Below are 24,199 nucleotides of genomic sequence, written 5' to 3'. Positions count from 1 at the left end.
CCGATCCAGGAATCCAGGCCGGGATTTACTACCCACTACCAGCAGCGTGTTCGGGGTGGGGGGGGGGAGTAGGCAGTATAGGGTCCCTCAAGGGAGGGGGAGGATCCTGGGGGTCCTGGGGGTGCAATAAGCCCGGCACCCCCTCTCTTGCTTCCAGCTACCCCGCCTCATCCTCCAGAACGGCAAGAGGGAGGGACATAGAAGGGAGGTGAGGGGCGAACGGGAAGAGCGGCGGCGCGCCAGCGGCTAGAGCGAGAAAAACTTTTTGGAAAAGGGAAAAAAAAGTTTGTGCTTCTCACGGGTGGTCCCGGCTCGCGGCCCGGCGGGCTGGGCCGGCGGGAGGGCTGGGGGCCAGGTTGGGGGGGGGTGGGGGTGGCCCTGAGGCTGCGCTGCTGTAGCCCTGTCCGCCCCCCCTCCCCACCGCACACCCCCCAGCCCAGACTCCAGCTCTGGACCGTGCATCCCGAGCCCTGCGCCCAGACGGAGGTGAGAAGGGGGGCAGGCGGGGGACCACCTGGGAGCCGTGGGGGAAGGGACCTGAGGGGATGCTCTACTTGCGAGGGACTCTGCCCAGCCGAGGGGGGAGACCAGGGGCACAGAGGCAAAATAGAGGTGGGAGAGTCTGGGATACGATACTAGAAAGTTTGGAGAATTTTTTCAAATGTGTCTCCCTTTCTCTTTTTTTCCTTCTGACAGTCTGTGTGTCTCTGTCTCAGACAACTGTGGATCTCTTTGTCTGTCTCTGCCTCTCCCATATATTAGAAACATCTCATTTTAATGAGGTTGGGATGAAGAAGTTGGGAGGACTGTTGGCTGGAGGTCTGCGTGGTAGAGAGCGAACCCCAGGTGTGACTATGAGCGCTGGGCAGGAGGACTTCAGTGTTTCTGAAAGGAGGGAACAGCTCTGGAGAGAGTCCTAGATGGGGTGTGTGAGGCGACAGGACCACTGGGGGGCGGCTGGGCTTGAACCTCTGACCTGTCTTGTGACAGATGTGTTTGCTGGTGCATGTGTTTTGAGGGAAAGGAATTGTCTTCTGGGGTCGGAAGGGGACTGGGGCAGTCAGTCTCTAGTTTAGGCCCAAGAAAGATTCTCCAAGGAGCGTGGACTCCTGGGTCCCAAGGGCTGCAGGCAGGGTGCTAAGGAGGAACTGAGGAGACCTTGTCTTGACCCTCTGACCTCAGGACCACCAGGGCAGCCGAGGGCAACCACCAGGAGACCCCTACTGGGACTGGGCGGGACCACTGGCCGCTGCCTGACTGTGCATCCCCGTTGGCCCCCCTCCCAAACGGGAGCTGGGGACTGAGGCCCCTCCTCTGGCTCAGACCACCCTGCCTGCCCTTGGTCCCCGCTCTGAAGCCTCTTTCAGGCCCTGTGACCCCGAAACAATCCGCCCTGGGCACCTAGCTTTGGGGACAGGATTAGGGAAAGGGAATCCCATAGACTGGGGACTGAAGGTTTTAGGGCGCTGGAGAACTGGGGTCTTCATAGGATAGGTCCTTATGGTCCAGTAGAGGGAGAAGGCCGGGCAATTTCCCAGGGGGAACTTGTAAGGGCCAGCACAAGGTTGGTTTTTCCTTGGAGGCGGGGTCGAGATACCCTCCCCCCCATTATCTCCCAGGCATTCCCTACCAGGGAGTATAGACCCCGCCCTTGACGTCACTAGGGGGTTCCCGGGGGTCTGGAGGGGTTAACCCTTAGGAAGCCAGCGGGGATACCCGGGAACCTAAGGTGTCCTGGCCCCTCCCCTCCCCAGACACACCTTAATTTATTTACCCTAGTCACTTTCTCTCCGTATAATTTCTGGATTCTTCTTTTCCACCCACCAAGGGGACTCCTATTCTCTAACAGTACCCCCCCACCCCGCCCCGCCACGGGCGCCGATGCCAGCTCTCTGGATACACTGAGGGGAGGAGGGAAGAATGTGTCCCGCCTCTCAATCCAAACCCCTCCACCTCCACTCCGCCGCTGCTCGTTCGACTAGGCTCCCGGGGCGGGCGGGGGAAGCGGAGCTGTCTGCAGCCAGAGCCTGCGGCGGCGACTTGGGTGGGCCGAGGAGGCACGGGGGCGGGGAAGGCGGGACCGGGAGAAGGGGGCGGGGCCGACTCCTGGGAGTTGGGGAGCGGGGGTGCTTGGGGGGACTCTGGAAAACTGGGAGACACAGATGATTCAGGGCTCCAGCAAGGGAACCCTAGAGCTTTCTGCTCCATCCTGCGCTCTCCTCCACACCCCCAGAAAACCTTCATTTTCTGTAGCTGGAAAAAGCGAAATATTCCTTTCACCAGTGTAAAGGGGAGACGTGGGTGGGCTGTGGCACGCGTGGGTGAGGACGGATAGCGCCCCATTTCCATCTTGGTTCTCTTGTGGCTGGACATTGGGGCTGAAAGATGACTGGGTAGGCATGTTTGGGGAAGTCTCTTTAGATTTGGGGGGTCGTTTGCTAGCCCCCGCCTCCTTAGATGAGTCATAGAGGAAGGAGGCGGGAGAAATGTCCCCCCATCCAGCTGCCAGCCAGCTGTGCCCCCCGCCCCCCCACCAACGTAATGCCAAGGTCGAGTTGGGAGGTCTTGGTTGCAGGACCCGTATCTCCGCTAGTAAAGGAGTTAGGAAGAGTACAGCCCAGGCTGCGGGGATCGGCTGGGTCCTGGGGTCCGGGTTCCGCTCCCCATCTTACCCCGCCCTCACCCTAAATCCCAGCATCCCGGGATCACCCACCGCGCCGGCCGGCCCGCTCCCGGTAGTTCTCCACCCTACCCCGCCCCACCCCACCCTCATTCCCGGGAGACCGGAAAACCCGGGGTGGAGCAAAATCTGGAGCCTGAGGAGAAAAGTGGACAGCGGCACCCTCTTCTTCCTCACTACCTCTCTCCTCTCTAACGGATGATGACTTGTGTGTGAGTGCGCCCACGAATGTGTGTGTTTATTCTCCCAAAGCTTTTCCTCATAGTTCCTTTTCTGTTGCTCCAAAACAAACCAAAAGAGTTAGGTCAGCGCCCAGATTGAAACCACCCCTGAGTAACACCAGCTTCCATCCTTTGCACCAGCAGACCTGGGAGGGTCTCCTCAGAAACTTGCTCCCCTTCCACACAGAGTTTTCTGCCTTACAGAGCAAAGGGCAGATCATCTAGGCTCCCTCCTGGCCCTGTGAGCCTGTCTGGGCTGTGGCGAGGGCTCCCTCTGCTGGACACTGGAGAGGTTGTAGACCGGCTGTCCACGAGCAACAGATGAAGGAAAGGGAGAGGGGCTCAGGCTGATCAGCCAGCCCAGAGCTTGAGGTCAGTCACTCCTCCTCCTGAGCTCCCCAATCCCATCCCTGAAGGCTGGCCCCATGGTCAGAAGAAACAGGACCCATGGTATAAAAAGCACTTGAAGCTCCTAGTCACAATTTTAGTCCACAACACTCCCCCAACACACACACACTCACACACACACTCCATCCAGGCAGAGCTCCTCCCTAGTTCCTAAAAAGATCTCCAAGACTGCCTCTGTCTCTATGGGACTTCTCTCCGTAATCTCCCCTAGCTGAGCAATGCTTGTTTCAACTTGATTTTCCATGGCAGATGTCTTGGAGGTAATCTGCCCATGGTTCTGGGCCTGAGTGACTTATCTGACCTTCCATATTTCCCTCCTGCCTTTGTAACCTGCAGGTCTCCCTTCCCCTCCTGCAGTGACCCACACACACTCCTCTGAGACACCATGTTCAACTCGATGACCCCACCACCAGTCAGTAGCTATGGCGAGCCCTGTTGTCTCCGGCCCCTCCCCAGTCAGGGGGCCCCCGGCATGGGGACAGAAGGTCAGTACATACACCAGTCCCTGGACCTTGACTACTGGCAGATCTCTCACCCAGCCCCAGGGGTCCCTCTTCTATCCCATTCCAGTTTCCATATACAAAAAGATTTGCGGTCCCATGCCATATGGGATTGGGCCTTACTTGGGGTTTCAAGATGGACTGCATGTGTCCTTCATTCCCATGCCCCATTCCAGCTGTATCTCTTTCCTAGGACTGCCAGGTCTGCCCTTCTGTCATCAGGCCACCCTCATGCCCGGCCCCCACAGTTATGGGCCAGCCAGAGAAGCCAACAGCTGCACGGAGGGTGAGGCCTCAGGCAACCTGTCTTTCCTTTCTGCCCCTTTGGGATTTGTCCTGAGGAAGAAAGTTGGAGGGTAGGGGATCTACCTTGGAAAAGGAAATGCCTAGAGATGGGATTCAGGAGTCAGAGCATGATCAGAAGGTCACAGATGGGGTCAACAGGGCAGTGTCTAGTGTTATTTCTTTTTGCTGAGAGTCAGTCCTCATGGGTTGGATGCATAAGGGGCCTACTCCTTTACCGTATCTACCTCCCCTGTTTCCTGCCCCAGTGCCACTGTTTCCTCCTCCCCGGAGTGCAGTCAAATTGACCAAGAAGCGGGCACTCTCCATCTCACCTCTGTCGGACACCAGCCTGGACCTGCAGACAGTTATCCGCACCTCACCCAGCTCCCTCGTGGCCTTCATCAACTCACGCTGTGCATCTCCGGGGGGTTCCTATGGTCACCTCTCCATCGGCACCATGAGGTGCAGACAGCCTCGAGCTAAGAGGCCCCTAAGACCCTGCCAAATCCCATTAGAAGCCTCAAAGCCCTCCAAACCACCTGATCTTTGAATCCTTATTGTTTCAAAGTGTGGAAGTCCTCCTCTATACTTCCCCTGGGCTGCCTCCACTGTTTCCCATACTGTCTTCCAGAAACCTTCCAAAGAGCCCAGGAACTCCTGAGGCTTTCTGAGATGACAGTCCTACATAATTGCCTCTCCTCCTCCTCCACAGCCCATCTCTGGGATTCTCACCCCAGATGAACCACCAGAAAGGGACCTCACCTTCTTTTGGGGTCCAGCCCTGTGGTCCCCACGACCCCACGCAGAGTGGGATGATGCTGCATCCTCAGTCCCGGGGACCCCTCCCAACGTGCCAGGTAAGAATCACCTGATTTCCCTCAGTTCAGGGTAGATGGGTGGTGGGCTTTTTTTTTTTTTAGAGGAAAGGCAAAGGAAGAATAGAGAACGTAAAAGTTTTCAGTGCCAGAAAAATAAAGGAGTATGGCTGCCGGGGGTTGACTCCTTGAGGTTCAGTCAGTCTCTTCCAAGTGAGACCCCACCTTTCGCTCACCCCATTCACCAGTGCAGTCTAAGGAGGAAGTCAAACTCAGGGGTTGCAGCTGCTAGGGTGGGACACTCAGGGCTGGAAGACTTGGCTGGGGTCCCTTTTCCTCCTCCCACTTCTGCCTTCATCATCCTCACCTTCCTTTGGGAAAGCTGAAGTCTGAGCTGGGTGTGCTGGTTAACAAGTGCCCGGAGGAGCCCTTGGAAGGTGATATGTCCAGTCCCAACTCCTCGAGCACACAGGTAATGGGGAGGGGGAGCTTTACCTCTGGAACCTGAGCGAAACAAAAGCTGTCACCAGGTGACCCTAGGGTTTTCTCTCCTACCCTAGGATCCACTGCTGGGGATGCTGGATGGGCGGGAGGACCTAGAGAGAGAAGAGAAGCCTGAGCCTGACTCTGTGTATGAGACTGACTGTCGCTGGGATGGCTGCAGTCAGGAATTCGACTCCCAGGAGCAGCTGGTGCATGTGAGCCCTGGGGGGTAACAGGAATGCTTGCTGGAGCCTGTAGGACATTCTGGGTGGGACAAGGTGGAGTCAGGCTAAGGGCAGGAGGTCAAAGATGGGATACCCAGCGGGTAGGCAGAAACTCAAGAGGAGCTGTAGCTTTGTTTAGAAATGTGGAGGAATGGAGATGTGGGCTCTGATCTTCTTCCTGCCTTTTCTTTCCCCATGACAGGAAGTCATGGAGGGATACGGTGGGGTGGGGAGGTCAAGAGAAAGTCTGTTCTGGATCTCAGGGGTGTAGGGAACCTCGGAGAGCCTCTGCATCTTCTCCCTCAGCACATCAACAGTGAGCACATCCATGGAGAGCGGAAGGAGTTCGTGTGCCATTGGGGGGGCTGCTCCAGGGAGCTGAGGCCCTTCAAAGCCCAGTACATGCTGGTGGTGCACATGCGCAGACACACGGGCGAGAAGCCACATAAGTGCACGGTGAGGCATCCCCTCCCCAAGCTCAGGGGCCCTTCCTAAATCAAGGCTCCCCACAAAGGCAGGGGCCAATCTGACTTTTGCCATCACAGGTCTCTTCCTCCACAAACAAACATTTAAAAATTGTGTTGTATTGACTGCATTGGTATAAAGATGAACATATTGACGTTACGTTAGAACACTTTCTTGGACCTAAAAGCTAATCCCCCCCCCTTTTTTTTTTTTAAAGAAATTAAAACATTTTTGTGGGCACCAGACAGTACAGTGGACCTAGGCACTGTGCTCGCAACTTGGCTTAATGGAGAAGCCCTGGACTGAGGACACCCACTCCCAGGATGACCCCATTTTAACACAGTCTGGGCTCCCCAGGCAGGGAGATGTGCTCTGACTTGATCCAGAGTGCTCGCTGCCTCATCTCCACATCCCTGCAGGCAGAGTGCCTCCAGCTACTTCTGTCCCCTCAGCTCTTGCCTACCCTTGTCCCTGAATTTTGGGAATTCTATAGTCCCAGCACTCTCCCATCTCCCCCCTCCTCCCCTGCACTGCATAGCATGTGGGATCTTAGTTTCCTAACCAGGGATTGAACTCAAGTTCCCTACATCAGAAGCACAGCGTCTTAGTCACTGGACCACCAGGGAAGTCCCACGCTTGAGTTATATTCTCTGACGTATGTCCCTTTTGAGATTCAGGGTTCCGCTAATCTCCATGTCCTTCTGTCTGAGAGCCATCCTTTGACCCCATATCTCCTAGTTTGAGGGGTGCCGGAAGTCATACTCACGCCTGGAAAATCTGAAGACGCACCTGCGGTCACACACTGGTGAGAAGCCATACATGTGTGAGCATGAGGGCTGCAGTAAAGCCTTCAGCAATGCCAGTGACCGAGCCAAGCACCAGAATCGGACCCATTCCAATGAGGTGAATACCCCACTCAAGAGACCCTCCTCCCCACTTAAAGAAGCCACCTACTGGGGAGCTTCCCCCATAAGAAATCCCTTAGCCCAGCACCCACTTCACATAGGTGAGTTCCCCTCCACCCGTATAATTCACCTGGAGAAGGTCTTTCTGAAACCAAGAATTTCCACTTACTATCCCTCCCCCACCTCTAACCAGTCAAAGGGCTAAGCTAAAATAGACCCATTCTAACTAGGGTACCTTCAACCCCTGAATTTATGAGGCCTTACAGCCCTGGGTTCATCCCCTCCCCTTTCCCAGGCCTATCCATTTTCCTAATCTTCCCCTTGATCTTTTCATCCTTTACTCCAAGGGCCCTACTCTCCTTCCTTCCATGGGTGCCATGCCTTCCTTCCTGAGTCCCCTTGTCTTCACTTAACACTACCACTTTTTCCCATTTCTTCTGCATTGTCCTGATTTGACTCTTGCCTGCTATCTTCACTCTCCGCTCAACAGAAGCCCTACGTGTGTAAACTCCCTGGCTGCACCAAACGCTACACAGATCCCAGCTCGCTCAGGAAACATGTCAAGACAGTACACGGTCCTGATGCCCACGTGACCAAGCGGCATCGAGGAGACGGCCCCCTGCCCCGGGCACCGGCTCTTTCCTCAGTGGAACCCAAGAGGGAGCGGGACGGAGGCCCCATTAGGGAGGAGAGCAGACTGACTGTGCCAGAGGGTGCCATGGTGAGGCAACACCCTGCTTCCATACCCCTGCCTGCCCCGCCAACATCTTTCTAGCCCCTTCCAACTGGTCCATCTCCTTCTATGCTCATCTCTCTTTTGTGGCTGGTCCCCAGTCCCTTATCCGAGTGTTGCTCCTTAGGCTACCTCAAATCTAGGGATTTTACTGTAATTCATTAGTGCCTGGGTCCAACAAGCTCATATAGAAATTAGTGTATTATTTTAGGCCTTCTACCAGTATAATTTCAGGTATGCCTCAAAACAACTTCATGAGAAGGGAACTTACTCTTGTCATTTTCAGATGAAGAAACTTAGAGAAATTGTCCATGGTCATAGAGCACAAATTGGACTTGAGGTAGTCTAGGTTCTTTTCATCAGCAACTTTCCCCTAGTTCACCTGTGTCTTTCACTTGATCAGCCCTCTCTACACCTGTAAGCAGTCACTGGGACACAGGCTCTAGTCACTCACCAAGTTCAAGGAGTTGTGGGGAAGGAGGACGGGCGCCTCCTTCAGCCCTCCTCTTCCCCACAGAAGCCACAGCCGAGTCCTGGGGCCCAGTCGTCCTGCAGCAGTGACCACTCCCCAGCAGGCAGCGCGGCCAATACAGACAGCGGTGTGGAAATGACTGGAAATGCAGGGGGCAGCACGGAGGACCTGTCCAGCTTGGATGAGGGGCCTTGCCTTGCGGGAACCGGGCTGTCTACTCTTCGCCGCCTTGAGAACCTCAGGCTGGACCAGCTACATCAGTTCCGGCCGATGGGGCCCCGGGGCCTCAAACTGCCCAGCTTGACCCACACCGGTGAGTGATGGGTGTGGGGCGTGGTTGCAGGGCTGAGATCTGGCCCTTCTCTGAGACTGGAAGAAGACTTCACCTTTCAGGGCTGCTGTACAATTAGAAAAAGGTCCCCTTTCCTCAAGATACTTTTCTTCCATCTATCAGAAAATTGTTCTTTTGAATGCTATCTTCTTTGATTGTGCAGTGTACAATCTGTAGGACTCTTCACAGCAACCCTGAATCTCTGGTGACTGAGAAGCAGAAAGGGAATGAGAGAAGGAGGGGAGAGAACTGAGTGGCTAGAGTTAAGGAGCCTTCCCTGGAATTCTAGGCCAAGGCTTCCCCTTGGGGGAGGCAGGGTGAAATTCAGAGGGCTCCCTGGCCAGCCTGTCTTTTCTTGCAGGCACTCCTGGCTCTCGCCGTCTGGGCGCCCCAGTATCTCTTGACCGCCGCAGCAGCAGCTCCAGCAGTGTCAGTTCAGCCTATACTGTCAGCCGCCGCTCCTCCCTTGCCTCCCCTTTCCCCCCTGGTTCCCCACCAGAGAATGGGGCATCCTCTCTGCCTGGCCTCACGCCTGCCCAGCACTACCTGCTCCGGGCCAGATATGCTTCAGCCAGGGGAGGTGGTACCCCACCCACTGCAGCACCCAGCCTGGATCGGACGGGGGCTCTTCCTGCACCTCCCTGGAGAAGCCGAGCTGAGTATCCAGGATACAACCCCAATGTAGGGGTCACCCGGAGGGCCAGTGACCCAGCCCGATCTGTTGACCGCCCTGCCCCAGCCAGAGTCCAGAGGTTCAAGAGTTTGGGCTGTGTCCACAACCCCCCCACAGTGGTAGGAGGAGGACAGAACTTCGATCCCCAACTCCCAACCTCTGTCTACTCACCACAGCCCCCCAGCATCACTGAGAATGTCTCCATGGATACCAGAGGGCTACGCGAGGAGCCAGAGGTTGGGACCTCCATGATGGGCAGTGGTCTGAACCCCTATATGGACTTCCCACCTGCTGATACTCTGGGATATGGAGGGCCTGAGGCGGCAGCAGCTGAGCCTTATGGAGCTAGAGGGCCCGGCTCCCTGCCTCTTGGGCCTGGTCCACCCACCAACTATGGCCCCAACCCCTGTCCCCAGCAGGTTCCCTATTCTGAACCAACCCCAGAAACATGGAGTGAGTTCCCTTCCCACTCTGGGCTCTACTCAGGCCCCAAGGCTCCAGCTGGAGCCTACAGCCAGTGTCCTCGTCTTGAACATTATGGACAAGTGCAAGTGAAGCCAGAACAGGGGTGCCCCGTGGGTTCTGACGCCACAGGACTGGCACCCTGCCTCAATGCCCACCCCAATGAGGGGCCTCCCCGCTCACAGCCTCTGTTCTCCCACTACCCACAGCCTCCCCCTCCCCAGTATCCCCAGTCAGGTTCCTATACCCAGCCACCTCCTGATTATCTGCCTTCAGAAGCCAGGCCCAGCCTGGATTTCGAGTCCCCCACTCATTCTACAGGACACCTCAAGGCGCAGCTTGTGTGTAATTATGTTCAGTCTCAACAGGAGCTGCTGTGGGACGGTGGAGGCAGGGGAGACCCCCCAGTCCAAGAACCTCTCTATCAGAGTCCCAAGTTTCTGGGGGGTTCCCAGGTCAGCCCAAGCCCTGCCAAGGCCCCAGTGGCCACATATGGACCTGGCTTTGCACCTAATATGCCCAATCACAAGCCAGGCTCCTATCCTACCCCTTCATGCCATGAAAATTTTGCAGTAGGGGCCAACAAAGCTTCCCATAGGGCAGCAGCACCACCCCGACTTCTACCCCCACTACCGGCTTGCTATGGGCCCCTCAAGGCAGGGGGCACCAACCCCAGCTGTGGCCATCCTGAGGTGGGCAGACTGGGAGGGGGCCCCGCCTTGTACCCTCCTCCTGAAGGGCAGGTGTGTAACCCTCTGGACTCTCTTGATCTCGACAACACGCAGCTGGACTTTGTGGCTATTCTGGATGAGGCCCAGGGGCTGAGTCCTCCCCCTTCTCACAATCAGAGGGACAGCTCTGAACACACCCCACCTCCCTCTGGGACCCCTAACATGGCCGTGGGCAACATGAGTGTGTTACTGGGATCTCTGCCTGGGGAGACACAGTTCCTCAATTCTAGTGCTTAAAGAGTGGGGGACCACAGATCCACATTTCCTGAGGGGTTTCCATCCCCACCAGGAAGTCCGGAGGAGGAGCCATAGCCCCCTGGGATGCCCCAGGGATGGGAGGGGTGGGCTGGGGCTGTACACAGTCTAAATATATTTGGGGAGGAATTTTATAATGACACTGTTTCCTGATAATAAAGGAACTGCATCAGAAAGAGCCCTGCTTTATAATGTGAGTATCTTGGGGGAGGGGTAACGGCCAGGAACTAGAGAAGCAGGGGCTAGTCCGGCCACCTTCCTCTTTAGAGAAGTTTCCTCATCCTATCCCAGGCCCTCAGCTCAGACTCACAAAGGTGGAGACGGCTATCTGGGAGACACAGGATTTAAAGGGATGTCCTCAAAACAGAACACTCCCCACCCTCGCCCCCACCAAAGGCTACCCAACAGAGATCACTGGAAATACGATTTCTCTTCTTTGCCCCAGTCAGGGAAAGACTCTGGTGAAGTTGGTGAGCATCAGCTGGACGACCTGCCCAGGGTAGAGGACATGGGCCACTGGATCCGATGTCTCCTGCTCCGGCCGAAATAGGGTTGGTCCAAACACAATTCCCAGGTTGTGGGGGGTCATGCGGTTCTTGTCTGAGTGTGCTATCACCCTGTGGGTAAAAGCCAAGAGACGGGGCCATAGTATAGCAGCTTTGCCACTTCAAATAAATCTAACCCATCAAAGGTTTGAGGACAAATCCACTTTGGGGCCCTTCCATGCGGTAGTTGAAGAAAACCAAGGAAAGAGCCACCAGGGGGACAGAGCTGAGATCAGTGGAGAAACCTTCAGGATTCAACCTTCATGACGCAACCTAGGATATACCCGCCTCTTCCTGACTTCAGAGACTGCCCCTAGAGTCCTCTCTGCTCAACATTTGGAAGGTTTTCATTCAAATGCCTATCCTCTCTCAGAGGTCACTGCCCAGTTCTGCCAAATAAGTCATCCCCACTGTCCCAGTGAAAGACAAAGGCAGAAGGAAGTTTTCCTTCTTTTCCCCTTATTTCTCTCACAGCATCCCTGGACTTGTCTTGTTCCCTAGTTCCTCATTTGATGCTGATTGAGCAAAAAAGGTTTTGACCCTGGCAATATATCCTCTGCACAGAGTGCCTATTTCCTCAATGACCCACTAACCTTCGGTGTTTCCCTACCTTCTCCCCATCTGAACACAGGGTCCCGGCTGCAGGCCCCACCCCACCCTCCCCTGACATGAACAAAGATATTCAGTCTTCCTGACCTGCATAAATGCTCCAGGAGGTACCGCAGAGTGTCATGGTTGGGCTTTGGCATTGAGCTTATTAATTCTTGTATTTGAGAGAGGCACTGTTCTGATTCAGTGAGGGCTAGAGAGAAAGAGTGACAGGAAGGGCATGGGAGTGAGGTTAGGAAAGGTGTTAGGGCAGAGTGGGTAACCTCAGTATCATTTCTGGTGCTTGGGGAAGACATCATTAATTGATCATAGCTTTCTTTCTCACGGAGTCCAACTACAATCTTAGAATTCTTTTTAACTCAGCCCTCTAAACACTCACACACACACACACACACACACACAACTGGAGTGGGCACATTAATTGAAAATTAATTTCCATCTCTGTATTCAGGCTGGGACAGAGGAGTGGAAGGGAACCTCTACTCTACTCTTTTATCACTCATGCTTCCCCCCTGCCCTCCACCCCGTATCAAGGCTCTTGCCCAAAGCTCCCATCCTTTACCAACGGCAGCACGAAAATCGGGCAGCAGTAGTGAGGGCACCAGAGGCTGGGGTAGCTCCCTAAGAAAAAGTTTCAGGGCTCCTGTGATCACATGAATGTCATCCCATTCAGCACTGTCCAAATCTAATCGGCCTTCTGGAAGGAGAAGGAGGTACAGAGGGGCTCAGGGCTCATGAAGGGTTAGAGGGACCCAGAGACTGAGAGATCAGGAGTTTAGGGAAAGATCCAGTGAAGGCAGACCATGGAGGACCTAGTGGGGTCCACAGTGGGGCAGAGATCGGGATGAGAACAACCCCCCACCCCAGGAGCAGGACATGGGGGAGCCCACAGGGAGCAGGGATGGTATGGAAGACTTTTAAAGGTTGAAGCGGCCTTCCATGGAAGTACCTTGTCCTGGCTGTTCTGGAAACATGTACCTCCCATCGGAAGTGATGGCCCGTTCTGCAACAAGTAAAAGAAATCAAGAGCTAAGACATATAGCTCCAGCCAGAAGACCTCCCCGGTTCTGCCAGCTCCCTCACTCAGACCTTTGGGTTCTAAGACATGAAGTTCTTAGTACCACCACCTGCCCACAGCCTTCTCACCTCTGTCCACCAAGAAGCGAAGCTTCTGGACCACTGCCAAGTTCCCGCTCACCCGGTAAATGCCATCCACATCCAGACCTGGGAGATGAGGCAGGGAGCAGATAAAGATTCTTGATCTAAAATGTGTGCTGGTGAGGGTGGAGAGACAAAGGGGACACTAGGGTGGGGGAGGTGGGGCTTTGGCCGGTTAGAAGGGGGAGACTCTGGGAAAGTGACCTCTCTTGTCCACAGCAGCAACGCAGAGCCGCACAAAGCTGGGCACGGTGTCCCCCTCCCGCTGGCACAGTGACTCCAACTGGCAGCCGAACACCTGGTCTGGGGAGACACAGAATGAGGTGGGAAGCCAGTGATGGTGTCACCCATGGAGGCTCTTTCCAGCACAGGTCTTCACCCCAAAGTTGGGCTGGCTCTCCTGCCTGCCTGAGGAAGGAGGTACACCCCCTCCTTGCAACTGCAACAATCAGCTGTAGGGAGCAAGCCGAGGGGAAGTATTGGTCTCAGAAGACCGCTGATCTAGTTCTGGGAAGCTCTACCCTGAGCCTCGCTGAAGTTTTCTCATCCAGGACAAGCTGATGCCCAGATCCGGAATGTAAATAAAAGTGCTTGCAGAAACACTAAAGTAGGCACGAACGAAGGAGAAGGGTACCAGGCGGTCCAGCCCCCCTCACCTCGGAGCAGACCCCGCTCCTGCAGGGTTTGCAAGGGCGGTCTCTTGGCGATTAGCCGCTTTAGTTTATTCCGCACGCGGTTCTGCTCCGCTGTTTCGGGACACCGACCTGCAGCAGCAAGTGCAGCGTGAGGGCGGCGGCGGCGGCGGCTCGGAGGAGCGGGGTAAAAGCCCCCAGGCCCGCCCCTTACTGGAGCTCCGGCGGCCGCCGATCCGCAGCAGAGACTTGGACACTGGTTCCGACTCCTCTTCCTCGTCCTCCCCGGGGCTCAGCTCCTCCAGTTCCGCAGGTCCCGAGCCTGACAGACGCCCCTCCAGGGGGTTCTCTCGATCCTAGATCCGCACCGCAGTGTTAGTCGCTCAGTTGTGTCCGACTCTTTGTGACCCCATGGACTGTAACCCGCCAGGCTCCTCTGTCCTTGGGATTCTCCAGGCAAGAATACTGGAGTGGGTTGCCATGCCCTCCTCCAGGGGCTCTTCCCGACCGAGGGATCGAACCCGGATCTCCTGCATTGCAGGCAGATTCTTTACCGTCTGTGCCACCAGGGAGGCCGTACCGCAAGATGGGCCGAATCAGAGTTGGGAAGAGAACCAGGAGAGAGAGACATCTGCACCGCCGACCCGGCTGCTGGGGTCCCCTACCTCCCAGGCCTACCCTCCACCAGGAGGCCACTGTGTCCCTCATCCATGACCCCTGCATCCTACAGTTCCTCCTCCACTCCTTCTGCCCGCCCACTCCCACCCCTCTCACCAGGCGTTCGATGACCGCCCGCAGCGCGCTGTGCCAGGCTCGCAGCTCAGCCTCCTGGTCAGACTGCAGCAGGAATTCGTGGCCCGGGACCGTGCGGATCTGAGGGGCCCGCGGGGAAAAGCAGGGGGGGGGGCGGTCAGCGGGAAGGAGCAAGAAAAGCAGGGAGGCCGAGCGGGAGACCCCCGAGTGGGAAATTAGGGGCGAGCCCTCGGGGCTGGTGCGCATTGGGTTGGGGGGACAGGGGAAATGAGAGGGCGGGCACTCACGTGCAGGACGTGGCGGCGGCTGGACAGGTGGCGGCCGTGCGCCAGGGCCGCCCCCCGCAGGTCCACGCTGCTCTCGGGCCGGCTACCCGCTGGTCCCTGGCAACGAGGGGCGAAACTGAGGCCAGGGCGCTGCTCGCCTCACTGCCTCCCTCACCCGGAGGCCTGCGAGGACTGGTGACCTCGCCCGCCCCACCTCCGCCCCCGCAGCTGGCCTAAGGTGAGTAGAAAGGGTGCCGGAACCCCTCCAGCTCCCCCCCACCCTGCGCCCCTCCCTCACACTCACCCAGGCAGTGGCGGGGGCGGTCGGCGGCGGTTCTCGGTAGAACACCAGGCTGTTACCCGCTAATACCACCCAAGAGGGGCCCCAGTTCTTCCTGCAGGGGCGGTGGTAATAGAGCAAAGGTCATTGAGAGTCACATAGAGGAGGGCCTCTCCCAACCCTCCGCGCTACCCGCGAACCCTCCAGCCGCAGCCCGGGCTGTGTTCCCAGTTCTCACCGGAGCTTGCGCCCGCCCTGGGCGATCTTGGTCATATTGAGCAGGCCCGACTTTTCCACCTCCTGGGAAGTGGCAGGAAGGGCCTCAATAAGTCACCCAGCGCCCCCACAGTCACCATGGCTCTCCCCCAGGGGATCTCCCAGGAGTGAGATCCTTTAAGGTTTGACCGGATGGGTGCTCGGTGAGAGAGTACCCAGAGATCACTCAGAAAGAGGAAGGCCTTTCTGCAGGAGCAAGAACTGGGGGCTGGGGCAGGGAGGATCTTGGCGTTCACAAGGAAAACAGAGACTTACGTGAGGGTCATCTAGGACCGTCGGCAGAGGCCGAGGGCACTGCAAAGATGAAGGCTTGCCAGGGTCCAGCTGGGAGGTGCGTCTACAGAGGTAGGGTGAACCCTGAGGGAGGGGATTGGAGAAACAGGTGGGGAAACCTTTAACTAAGGAGTCCCTGGCTGTAGGGGGAAGAGGGATGCGGATGTGGGTGTGAGGCAGGGGGTTGCTGGGGTAATGTCTCCAGTAAAGAGAATATCTCAAGTAAAAGAGAAAGTCGAAAAAGATGGCTTTTCCGAATGTGATGAGGAGGAGGAAGGGATCTCACCTGGGAGTCGAAAAGCTCTGATGTCTTGGGACCAGATTCTTCGTCCTTTGCCTGAGGCTGCAGGATACCATTGTCCCTATTCAACGTCTGTGTCCCCTCCATGGAGCTGGGGTTCTGGAGGGAGGGAAAGGTAAAACTGCACCCATCGAAATGCCATCTCTGTTGGCTCTCAAAGCCCTTCTCACAATTTTTTGATTCTTCTGATCTTCCTAGAGTCCCAGTGAGAAAATATGCTACTTTGGGGATCAGGAGGGAAAAGGAGGAGACTCAAGGGACAAGGGACAAGCAGGAGGGAAGGTCTCACCGTCTCTCGGGTTCGAGTGTGGCGTGGGGGCTTCCAGGATTTACAGCCAGTCAGTGAATTTATGTAGAAGCAGCGTCCAGAGTTGGGGTCCAAGTGCTGCTCCCAGGCGTCCAGCCTCTGCAGTGGGGGGCACGAGGGGCTTGAGGGCGGGGACCGGGGACAGCGGCGAAGGTCCACCAGGTTGCAGTACACAGGGGCCTTTGACATGAGGGTCTGGGGTCTTGCCTGCAAGGAAAGGGGGAAGAAAGGTCGTTATTCTGCTGGGCCCCTCCCCAATCTCCTCTCTAACCACCCCCTCCTCTCTCCACCACCATATGCTCACCACCAGCTCCTGTCTGGGTTGACCCAGGTACTGAGGAGGAAACCCTAGTCCCCAGTGGTTGTTTTTTTTTTTTTTTCTTTGACTCCCTCCCTCACAGTCTGCTTTTCTCCTCACTTCCTGTTGCCAACTTCCCTCCTCCCCCACCCCACCCCCACCGGAGGACCTCAGGAAAGGGGAACAGGCTTTTCTCAAGTGTGGAGGGAGGGGCAGCGTCCCACCCTCATGTCCTCCAGAGTATAAGGAGATGGAGAGGGGTCAGAGAGCCCTGCTAGCTAGCAAAGTATGAGAGAGGAGGGGCCATTTTTCACCCACTAGTAAGTAAGAGAGAGGTGAAGAGCCAAATCTTCAGGAAGATCAAAGGAGTTACATCTCTAGAAAAAGAAGTTACATCTCTAGAGGAAACTTGCTAGTAACCTGAGCTAGCATGACAGAACACAGCAAAAAAAAAAAAAACAACCAAAAAAAACCCCTGCACTGGGCCAGGAGTCAGGAGGCTGAGACAAGGAGAGCAAAGCTGAGCAGGCCTTTCAGTCCCTCTATCATTTTGTAGTTTCCACATAGCCTCAGGATCTTTGCTACTTGCTGTCCCAGAGCTAGAATTCCATCTCTCATCTCGTTTATTTCAGGGCTGTTTCTTTCTCCTTATTCAGATTCAACTCTGTTATTTCCTCAGAGATGCCTCCCTAGACCAGTCATCCTTCACCACATTTAGCTTCTTGGTAGCAATGGCACCCCACTCCAGTACTCTTGCCTGGAAAATCCCATGGACAGAGGAGCCTGCTAGGCTGCAGTCCATGAGGTCGCTAGGAGTCGGACACGACTGAGTGACTTCACTTTCACTTTTCACTTTCATGTGTTGGAGAAGGAAATGGCAACCCACTCCAGTGTTCTTGCCTGGAGAATCCCCGGGACAGAGGAGCCTGGTGGGCTGCTGTCTCTGGGGTCGCACAGAGTCGGACACGACTGAAGCGACTTAGCAGCAGCAGCGCTTATTAGTTTCAAAGACTTTCTTATTTATGTGTTCATCATCCCCATGGGAATCCCTGGAGGGCAGAGATTCTGTCTGTCCTGTTGGCCAATGTGCCTAGAACTGAGCCCAGCAGTGACAATTGCTCCAAAGAGGTGCTATGACTCACCACGTTGGCATCGGTCTCAGTCAGCAAGTTTTCCTGAGAAAGGGATCTTCCACTTGGTCCTTCCCGGAAGGGCTTCAGGAGGCTGGGCCTCAAGTTGGTAACACTGACACTTCTACACATTTTAGGGGGAAGGGGAGGAGGCTGCTCCGATGTAGCCTGGGCTCTGCCTGGGGGTTCCTGACACAGGTTCATCTCCTCCAGGGAGCCAGGAAATAACTTTGGCCCTGGAAACAGAGAAATGGAAAGAGTTGGAGGCAGGGTCCCCCCAGGATTCTTGGCTAGGTCCCCCATCCTGAGGGCTCACAGGAAAAGAGCAAGTGGAAAATTACATGAGATCTAGGAGGCTTGAGACTAGGAAGGAGGGGCAATGGGGACACCACGGAGGGGAGAAGGAGTAGGAGTCGAGGGTCAGCAGAAGCTTGGGGGAAGGAGATCTTTCCAATAATTCCCAGAAGCCAGGGAGGTAGGAAGGCGATGGGGGAGGACCTACTCACCATGAGTCCAGAGAGACTGGCTGGGGGTGATGGTCGTTGGGCTGTGGGAAGGGCTAGATTCCTCTATCATGTAGGCAGCTGGGACAAAGACGGGGCGAGAGGTGGATGGTGCTCCCAGGCGCCTTGCTAACCACCAGTCTGAGTTGGTCTTTCGAAGCAGTAGGAACCTGTCTCCTTCAGCCAAAGACACCTGCCGGCCATCTGCCCCAGTGTAAGTAAAGGCATAGAGAGCACAGAGCTGGGATCCCCTAGAAGGGCTTCGGGACCCCAGCCCCAAGTTTCCCCAGGTGCCTGGCCACCACCGGCCTGATAGCATTGTTGTCAATACCATCACCTATGGGAAAATGGGGTGATGGAGATCCAGAAAAAGACAGGACTGACTGCTCGCAGGCAGAGAGACATGGTTCTACGAGCAGTTTGGGGCAGAAGATAAGAACAGAAACCCTGTCATGAGAGGAGAGGGTAAGGCAGAAGACCCAAATGGGGGTCAGTAAGAGGTTTTGGGGTCTGAGAAGTCCTGGGTGATGTGTCTAATGAGGAAGTACATAAGTAAGGTGAGAGAGGATGTGGTCAGCAGGGCTGCGAGACCAGCACGGCAGGAAGTCAGAGGAGGGGGTCTAGTTGGGTGATTTTCCTCCAAGTACCTTCCGGGGCCTAACAGAAGATCTAGGGACAGGAGGAGCTGGCCCTGAATGGTGATGGGACTCTTGAGCTGAACACAGGAAGATGAAGAGAAAGAATCAGGTTTGAGATAGAACACAGGCAAAGAGTTAATGGATGACAAAGATACAAAAATTTGTGACTCTTTATTAAATTTACACAAGGACCAATATTTCCATTACTGATGGCCACAGACCTGAAGCTGTGTGCTTCCTGTCTGATTCAGAAAAACATCAAGACAGAGAAACAGAGAGCCAGAGAAATAGTAAGATCAAATTGGAGAGAAAGTGGTTAGGAGAAACACAGAGGGGTTCAGTTTGAGGAAAAGGTAAAATCAATTTAGGATGTATTTTGGGGAGCTGAGAAACACTGATATGATCCTTGGTACGTAAGTCTCTTGGGTGGGACCCTACTTTAGTGTGTGGGTTCATTAATTCATGCTCTTAACAAGGGTTGGCTGACCACCTCCTGTGTGAAAAGAACAGCGTCAGCTACTGGAGATAAGAGAAGGGAAGGAGAGAGACATAGCCCTTGCCCTCTCAAAGCTTAAAGACAGATATCAACTAATGACATAATAAATGTATTAATTACAATTGAATCAGGGACTATGGACAAATAGCACAGGATGCTTTGACAGCTTATGGGGGTGGATGAAGGATTAATGTCCGTTTCTCCCTGGTTGAAGATGGGAACTGACCCCTACTGTCTATTGCCAGAACTTTAAGCCCCAGAACTCAGTGCTTCCTCCTTACCTGATCATTCCTCTTCTCCCCTTCTCTCAGTTTCTCTCCTGCAAGTCACAGGCTTGCTCTCTGGCTTTGGAGACCTGGAATAGGGAGGGCCCCACCTTCTTGGTGACATCAGAGAGCCAGGTCTCCTCCCCTGACACCTGATCTGAGGCCTGGGTTGCCAATACTGGGATTCTGCCTTGGTGATCTTCTCCTTAGTTTGCTCCACTTTCAACATGTGGAGAACCTTGCCCCTCCACTCTCCCTTCCTACTTCCAAAATAGTGACCAAGGAAATGGCTACCCACTCCAGTATTCTTGCCTGGAGAATCCCATAGACAGAGGAGCCTGGAAGGCTACAGTCCATGGGGACACAAAGACCTGGACTGAGTGACTAACACTTTTTTTCTTATTCATTTGTTCATTCATCTGGTGGTTGTTAAGTGCTCAAATCTCATCCTCTTCTGCCTTCTCTCCTGCACTTTTTCATCTTTATTGACTCCTTACCATTAGTTTTTATTTGTTTAATGCATTTTAAAATTTTATTATTTATTTAATTAATTTTTGGTTGCACCGAGTCTTCATTGCTGCACTCAAGCTTTTTCAAAGTTACAGTGAGCAGGGGGTGCTCTTCGTTGCAGTGCATGGGCTCCTCATTGCAGTGGCTTCTCTTGGTGCACAGGCTCTAGGTGCATGAGCTTCAGTAGATGCAGCACTCAGTAGCTGTGGCTCCTTGCTCTAGAGCACAGGCTCAGTAGTTGTGGCACATGGGCTTAGCTGCTCTGAGGGATTTAGAATCCTCCCAGACCAGGGATCAAACCCGTCTCCCCTGCATTGGTTAACAGATTCTTATCCACTGTACTACCAGGGAAACCCTACCATTAGCTTTTAAACATATCCAAGTCTCTCCCATCTTTAGACAAACTTCCCTTCATTTACTGTACTCTCTAGTTGCTACCCTATCTCTCTCTTCCTTTTCACAGTCAAATTTCTTGAAACAGCTGCCTACACATGGAGGTCTCTATTTCCTCTCCCTCATTCCCTCACTTTTGCAAGTTCAGTCCTCATAGGGTGTGGCCTGCCTCTGCAGAGACATTCTGCAGTCCTTATGTTGCTTGACATCTCAGCAACAGCCAATACAGTTGACCTTTCTCTCCTACAAACATTGCTGGTGTCCTTCTTAGCTTTTATTTTTTTTTTTAAGCAATTCCTTCTTTGTTGCATAAGAAAGAACTTTGCTTGTTTCTTAAACCCCAGAAGTCTGTCTAAGATCCTGTGCCCTTTGCCTTCTATATACCATTGGTGGTCTTATTCTCTCCCCAGCTCAAATGACCTCCATATGTCACTGGCATTGTATTTCCAGTCCAGATCTTTCTCTGGAGCTCCAGTCTAATCCATTGTCCACTGAAAAACTCCACTTGGGTTTTTCACAGGTACCACATAGTATGTTCTGAATTGAACTTGTCAGCTTCCTCCATAAACTTGTTTCTCTCGCAGTACCACTATTAAGTTAATTAATTAATTTTTGGGGGAGTGCCACACCAAGCGGCTTGCTGGATCTTCATCGACCAGGGATTGAACTGGGGCCATGGCAGTAAAAGCCCAGAATCCCAAAACCTAGGCTACCAGGGAACTCCCAATTTAAATTTAAATTTATAAATATTTATTGAATGCTTACTATCATACATACCAGGGCAAGAACTCTATGCTAGCATTATCAATTAAGATGCCCTTTTTTAGCGAATTCCCTGGTGGTCCAGTGGTTAGGACTTGGCCCTTCCACTGCAGGAGGGAGGGCTTCCATCTCTGTTTGGGGAATTAAAATTCTGCATGCTGTGATGTGTAGTCAAAAGTAAAATTGTTGCTCTCTTGTTAACGATTAAAATACAGTGCGATAATCACTATGAAAGGGGAAATACTATCATCTGTTGGAGCACATTGAGGGTGTACCCAATAGCCCAGGCCAGAAATCTAGCAGCCAACCCTAACTGTCTTGATTCTTCAGCACTCATATTTAGCTGATTACTAAATCTTTGCAATCTACTTCCTTTAATCACTGTAACTACTGCCTTTTTAAGCCCAGATAATATAATTTCTGAACTAGTCTCCTTGCATATAGTTCTGCTCCTCTCCAGTCCATTCCTGGCACAGTGATGCTTCCAAAACATAAAAATGCCCTGCCACTCCCCTGACTTAACCATTCAAAGGCTTCCCATTTTCCTCAGAATAAAGTCCAGATTTTACAGTATGGTTTATAGAGACTTTCTCCTATTAGCCTAGCATTTTCACACTTCCTACTACAAACTCCATATTCCAGCCACATACTAATTCCTCACATTCCTAAAATGCATTGAGGTCTCTGGTCCTTTGCATAAGTTGTTCCTTCTGCCTGAAACACTTCCTCTCTCCACTTCCACCAATCTTTATCAGACTAATTCTTAGTCATTAGTTAGATCTCAGTTGAAAGGTCATTTGCACAAGAAAATCTCTCTTAACTCCTTAGAGTCAAGTAAGGGCCCTAACTAGGAGATCCTACAGCAAGCTTTACATTCCCTCATTATAACTTTCATGACACTTTAAGGTTATTTGACTTTTCTAACTTCCCAGAAAGTCTGTGAGCTCTGCTAAGGTAGAAGCCTATTTTGTGAACAACTGTATCTTCAATGCCTTATATAGCTCAAAGTAACCTCTCTGTAGGGTAGAAAGTTTTCCTCATCTGAAAAATGAGAATGACAGAAGCTACCTCACAGTCTGTAATTTAAAAAATAACAATTATTTTCTTAGAACCCATGATTTTATGGGGCAGAGGCTTGGGCAAGGCTCCGCTGGGTGATTCTTCTGCCCCATGTAGTGTTGACTAGGATCACTTGGTGGTATTCAGCAATCAGATAGATGGTGTGGTCTGGAAAGCTTCACTCACATACCTGACACCTTGATGAGGATGGATGGAATGCTGGGATCAGCTGGCACTGTCAACCAGCATGTCAACATGACACCACTCCTGCATGGCAATCTCAGAGTAGTAAGACTTCTTACATGGCAGTTCAATGCTATCAGAGTGTGCCAAGAGGCCTGGGCAGAAGCTGCAAGACTTCTTATGGCTTAGCTTCAAAAGGCCCAGAACCACCACAGAGTGTTTTGAAAATTAAAAATGTGGGTTTTTTTCCATTTAAAAAAATTAGTTCTTTTTGAGAAATATATATTAATTAATTTTATTAATTAATTTAAATTAATAAAATTAAATTAATTAAATTAATTTTAAAGGGATTCAAAGATTATTAAGAAGGTCCCTTTCTCAATTACTGATACGTGCTTCCTAGAATAGAATATACTTATTGCCCCTGGTGGCTCAGTGGTAGAGTCCACCTGACAATGTAGGAGACATGAATTCCAACCCTGGGTTGGAAAGATCTCCTGGAGAAGGAACTGACAACCCATTCCAGTATTTTGACTGAGAAATGCCATGGACAGAGGAGCCTGGCAGCCTACAGTCTGTGGGGTCACAAAAGAGTTGGACATCACTTAGCGACTAAACAATTGCCCAACTCTTAGCCTTCATAGTCCCCTCAATCTACTTTTCTATATGAAACCTCCCTTCCCTTTAATGAGATTGCCAGTCTGCATATGGCTTCAGACTAGTATTAAATCAATATTTAATAGCCACGTTCTCTTTTGTTAATAAGACATCTACATTAATTTTTAATTGTCACTAACGTTAAGTTGGAGAAGGCAATGGCACCCCACTCCAGTACTGTTGCCCAGAAAATCCCATGGATGGAGGAGCCTGGTAGGCTGCAGTCCATAGGGTCGCTAAGAGTCAGACACGACTGAGCGACTTCACTTTCACTTTCCACTTTCATGCATTGGAGAAGGAAATGGCAACCCACTCCAGTGTTCTTGCCTGGAGAATCCCATGGATGGAGAAGCCTGGTAGGCTGCAGTCCATGGGGTCGCACAGAGTCGGACACGACTGAAGCGACTTAGCAGCAGCAGCAACGTTAAGTTCGGAGAAGGCAATGGCACCCCACTCCAGTACTCTTGCTTGGAAAATCCCATGGACGGAGGAGCCTGGTAGGCTGCAGTCCATGGGGTCGCTAAGAGTCAGACACGACTGAGCGACTTCACTTTCACCTTTCACTTTCATGCATTGGAGAAGGAAATGGCAACCCACTCCAGTGTTCTTGCCTGGAGAATCCCAGGGTTGGCGGAGCCTTGCGGGCTGCCGTCTCTGGGGTCGCACAGAGTTGGACACGACTGAAGCGACTTAGCAGCAGCAACGTTAAGTTAGTGTCCCTAACGTAAGTAATTCAGACACGACTGAGTGACTAAGCACATAGTGAAGTCGCTCAGTCGTGTCCGACTCTTTGCGACCCCGTGGTGTGTAGCCTACCAGGCTTCTCCATCCATGGGATTCTCCAGGCAAGAATACTGGAGTGGGTTACCATTTCCTTCTCCAGGGGATCTTCCCTACCTAGGGATCGAACCCGGGTCTCCCGCATTGGAGGCAGACGCTTTAACTTCTGAGCCACCAGGGAAGCCCTAAGCACACAGCACAACATTAAGTTTATCATAACTCTCAACTCTAGAACTCTGATTCTTATGGACTCGAATCTAGAGTAAGCCATTGCGAGTTGCCTCTGTCATGACAGCGCCACTTCAGCAAGAAAGTGGGGCCCTCGGTTTCCGTCACCGGCTTCTGGCTGCTTTAGAGGATTAAAGTGCGCTGGGCCCTACACGTTAAGGTCTTCTCCGGTCCTCCCATCAATAATGTGTCGCTCTGGCACCGCATCTAAGGCCTTTCCATCTCTATGACACTCCTTTCCTGTTTTCTAGTG

At 53.2% G+C, this 24,199-nt stretch overlaps 2 protein-coding genes across 8 annotated transcripts; one reads left to right on the top strand and one right to left on the bottom strand.

Moving 5' to 3' along the window:
- The first annotated feature begins 56 nt into the window (after positions 1 to 56).
- GLI1 (GLI family zinc finger 1) lies at positions 57 to 10,714 on the top strand. Of its 4 annotated transcripts, none has more exons than XM_061416657.1 (13): positions 57 to 486; positions 3,106 to 3,273; positions 3,667 to 3,794; positions 4,003 to 4,095; positions 4,361 to 4,556; positions 4,807 to 4,951; positions 5,292 to 5,381; positions 5,470 to 5,607; positions 5,923 to 6,072; positions 6,820 to 6,984; positions 7,477 to 7,707; positions 8,237 to 8,504; positions 8,884 to 10,714. In XM_061416657.1, the coding sequence occupies exons 3-13, from the start codon at positions 3,695 to 3,697 to the stop codon at positions 10,623 to 10,625; spliced, it is 3,318 nt and encodes a 1,105-aa protein (XP_061272641.1). In that variant the 5' UTR covers positions 57 to 486; positions 3,106 to 3,273; positions 3,667 to 3,694; the 3' UTR covers positions 10,626 to 10,714. The 4 variants fall into 4 exon arrangements, with proteins under 4 accessions (XP_061272641.1, XP_061272639.1, XP_061272642.1 ...); XM_061416655.1 differs by having other exon boundaries at positions 3,646 to 3,794; XM_061416658.1 differs by lacking the exon at positions 3,106 to 3,273 and having other exon boundaries at positions 3,646 to 3,794.
- A 256-nt stretch (positions 10,715 to 10,970) lies between these two features.
- On the bottom strand, positions 10,971 to 24,190 carry ARHGAP9 (Rho GTPase activating protein 9). Of its 4 annotated transcripts, XM_061416671.1 has the most exons (19): positions 24,099 to 24,190; positions 19,390 to 19,463; positions 17,978 to 18,178; positions 17,484 to 17,707; positions 16,026 to 16,250; positions 15,722 to 15,835; positions 15,418 to 15,519; positions 15,125 to 15,186; positions 14,911 to 15,001; positions 14,628 to 14,723; positions 14,362 to 14,460; positions 13,802 to 13,943; positions 13,612 to 13,719; positions 13,160 to 13,258; positions 12,944 to 13,021; positions 12,747 to 12,800; positions 12,360 to 12,494; positions 11,885 to 11,990; positions 10,971 to 11,260 (listed from the first exon to the last, which is right to left on the bottom strand). In XM_061416671.1, the coding sequence occupies exons 3-19, from the start codon at positions 18,045 to 18,047 to the stop codon at positions 11,089 to 11,091; spliced, it is 1,977 nt and encodes a 658-aa protein (XP_061272655.1). In that variant the 5' UTR covers positions 18,048 to 18,178; positions 19,390 to 19,463; positions 24,099 to 24,190; the 3' UTR covers positions 10,971 to 11,088. The 4 variants fall into 4 exon arrangements, with proteins under 4 accessions (XP_061272655.1, XP_061272653.1, XP_061272654.1 ...); XM_061416669.1 differs by lacking the exons at positions 19,390 to 19,463; positions 24,099 to 24,190 and having other exon boundaries at positions 17,978 to 18,544; XM_061416670.1 differs by lacking the exons at positions 12,360 to 12,494; positions 19,390 to 19,463; positions 24,099 to 24,190 and having other exon boundaries at positions 17,978 to 18,549.
- Between the last annotated feature and the right edge of the window lie 9 nt (positions 24,191 to 24,199).

The sequence above is a fragment of the Bos javanicus genome, chromosome 5, assembly GCF_032452875.1.
Source record: "Bos javanicus breed banteng chromosome 5, ARS-OSU_banteng_1.0, whole genome shotgun sequence".
Lineage (NCBI taxonomy): Eukaryota > Metazoa > Chordata > Mammalia > Artiodactyla > Bovidae > Bos > Bos javanicus.
Note: the sequence above shows the minus strand (reverse complement) of the source record. Positions and strands in the feature narration are given on the sequence as shown.

Coding starts and splice junctions, on each gene's coding strand:
- ARHGAP9 (XM_061416669.1), bottom strand. CDS start 18,308: ATGGTATTGACAACAATGCTATCAGGCCGGTGGTGGCCAGGCACCTGG. Junction 15,836..16,025: donor ACACTCGAACCCGAGAGACG/GTGAGACCTTCC, acceptor CCCTCCCTCCAG/AACCCCAGCTCCATGGAGGG. Junction 14,724..14,910: donor CCGCCCCCGCCACTGCCTGG/GTGAGTGTGAGG, acceptor CCTCGTTGCCAG/GGACCAGCGGGTAGCCGGCC.
- GLI1 (XM_061416658.1), top strand. CDS start 3,695: ATGTTCAACTCGATGACCCCACCACCAGTCAGTAGCTATGGCGAGCCC. Junction 5,608..5,922: donor CCCAGGAGCAGCTGGTGCAT/GTGAGCCCTGGG, acceptor CTTCTCCCTCAG/CACATCAACAGTGAGCACAT. Junction 6,073..6,819: donor AGAAGCCACATAAGTGCACG/GTGAGGCATCCC, acceptor CATATCTCCTAG/TTTGAGGGGTGCCGGAAGTC.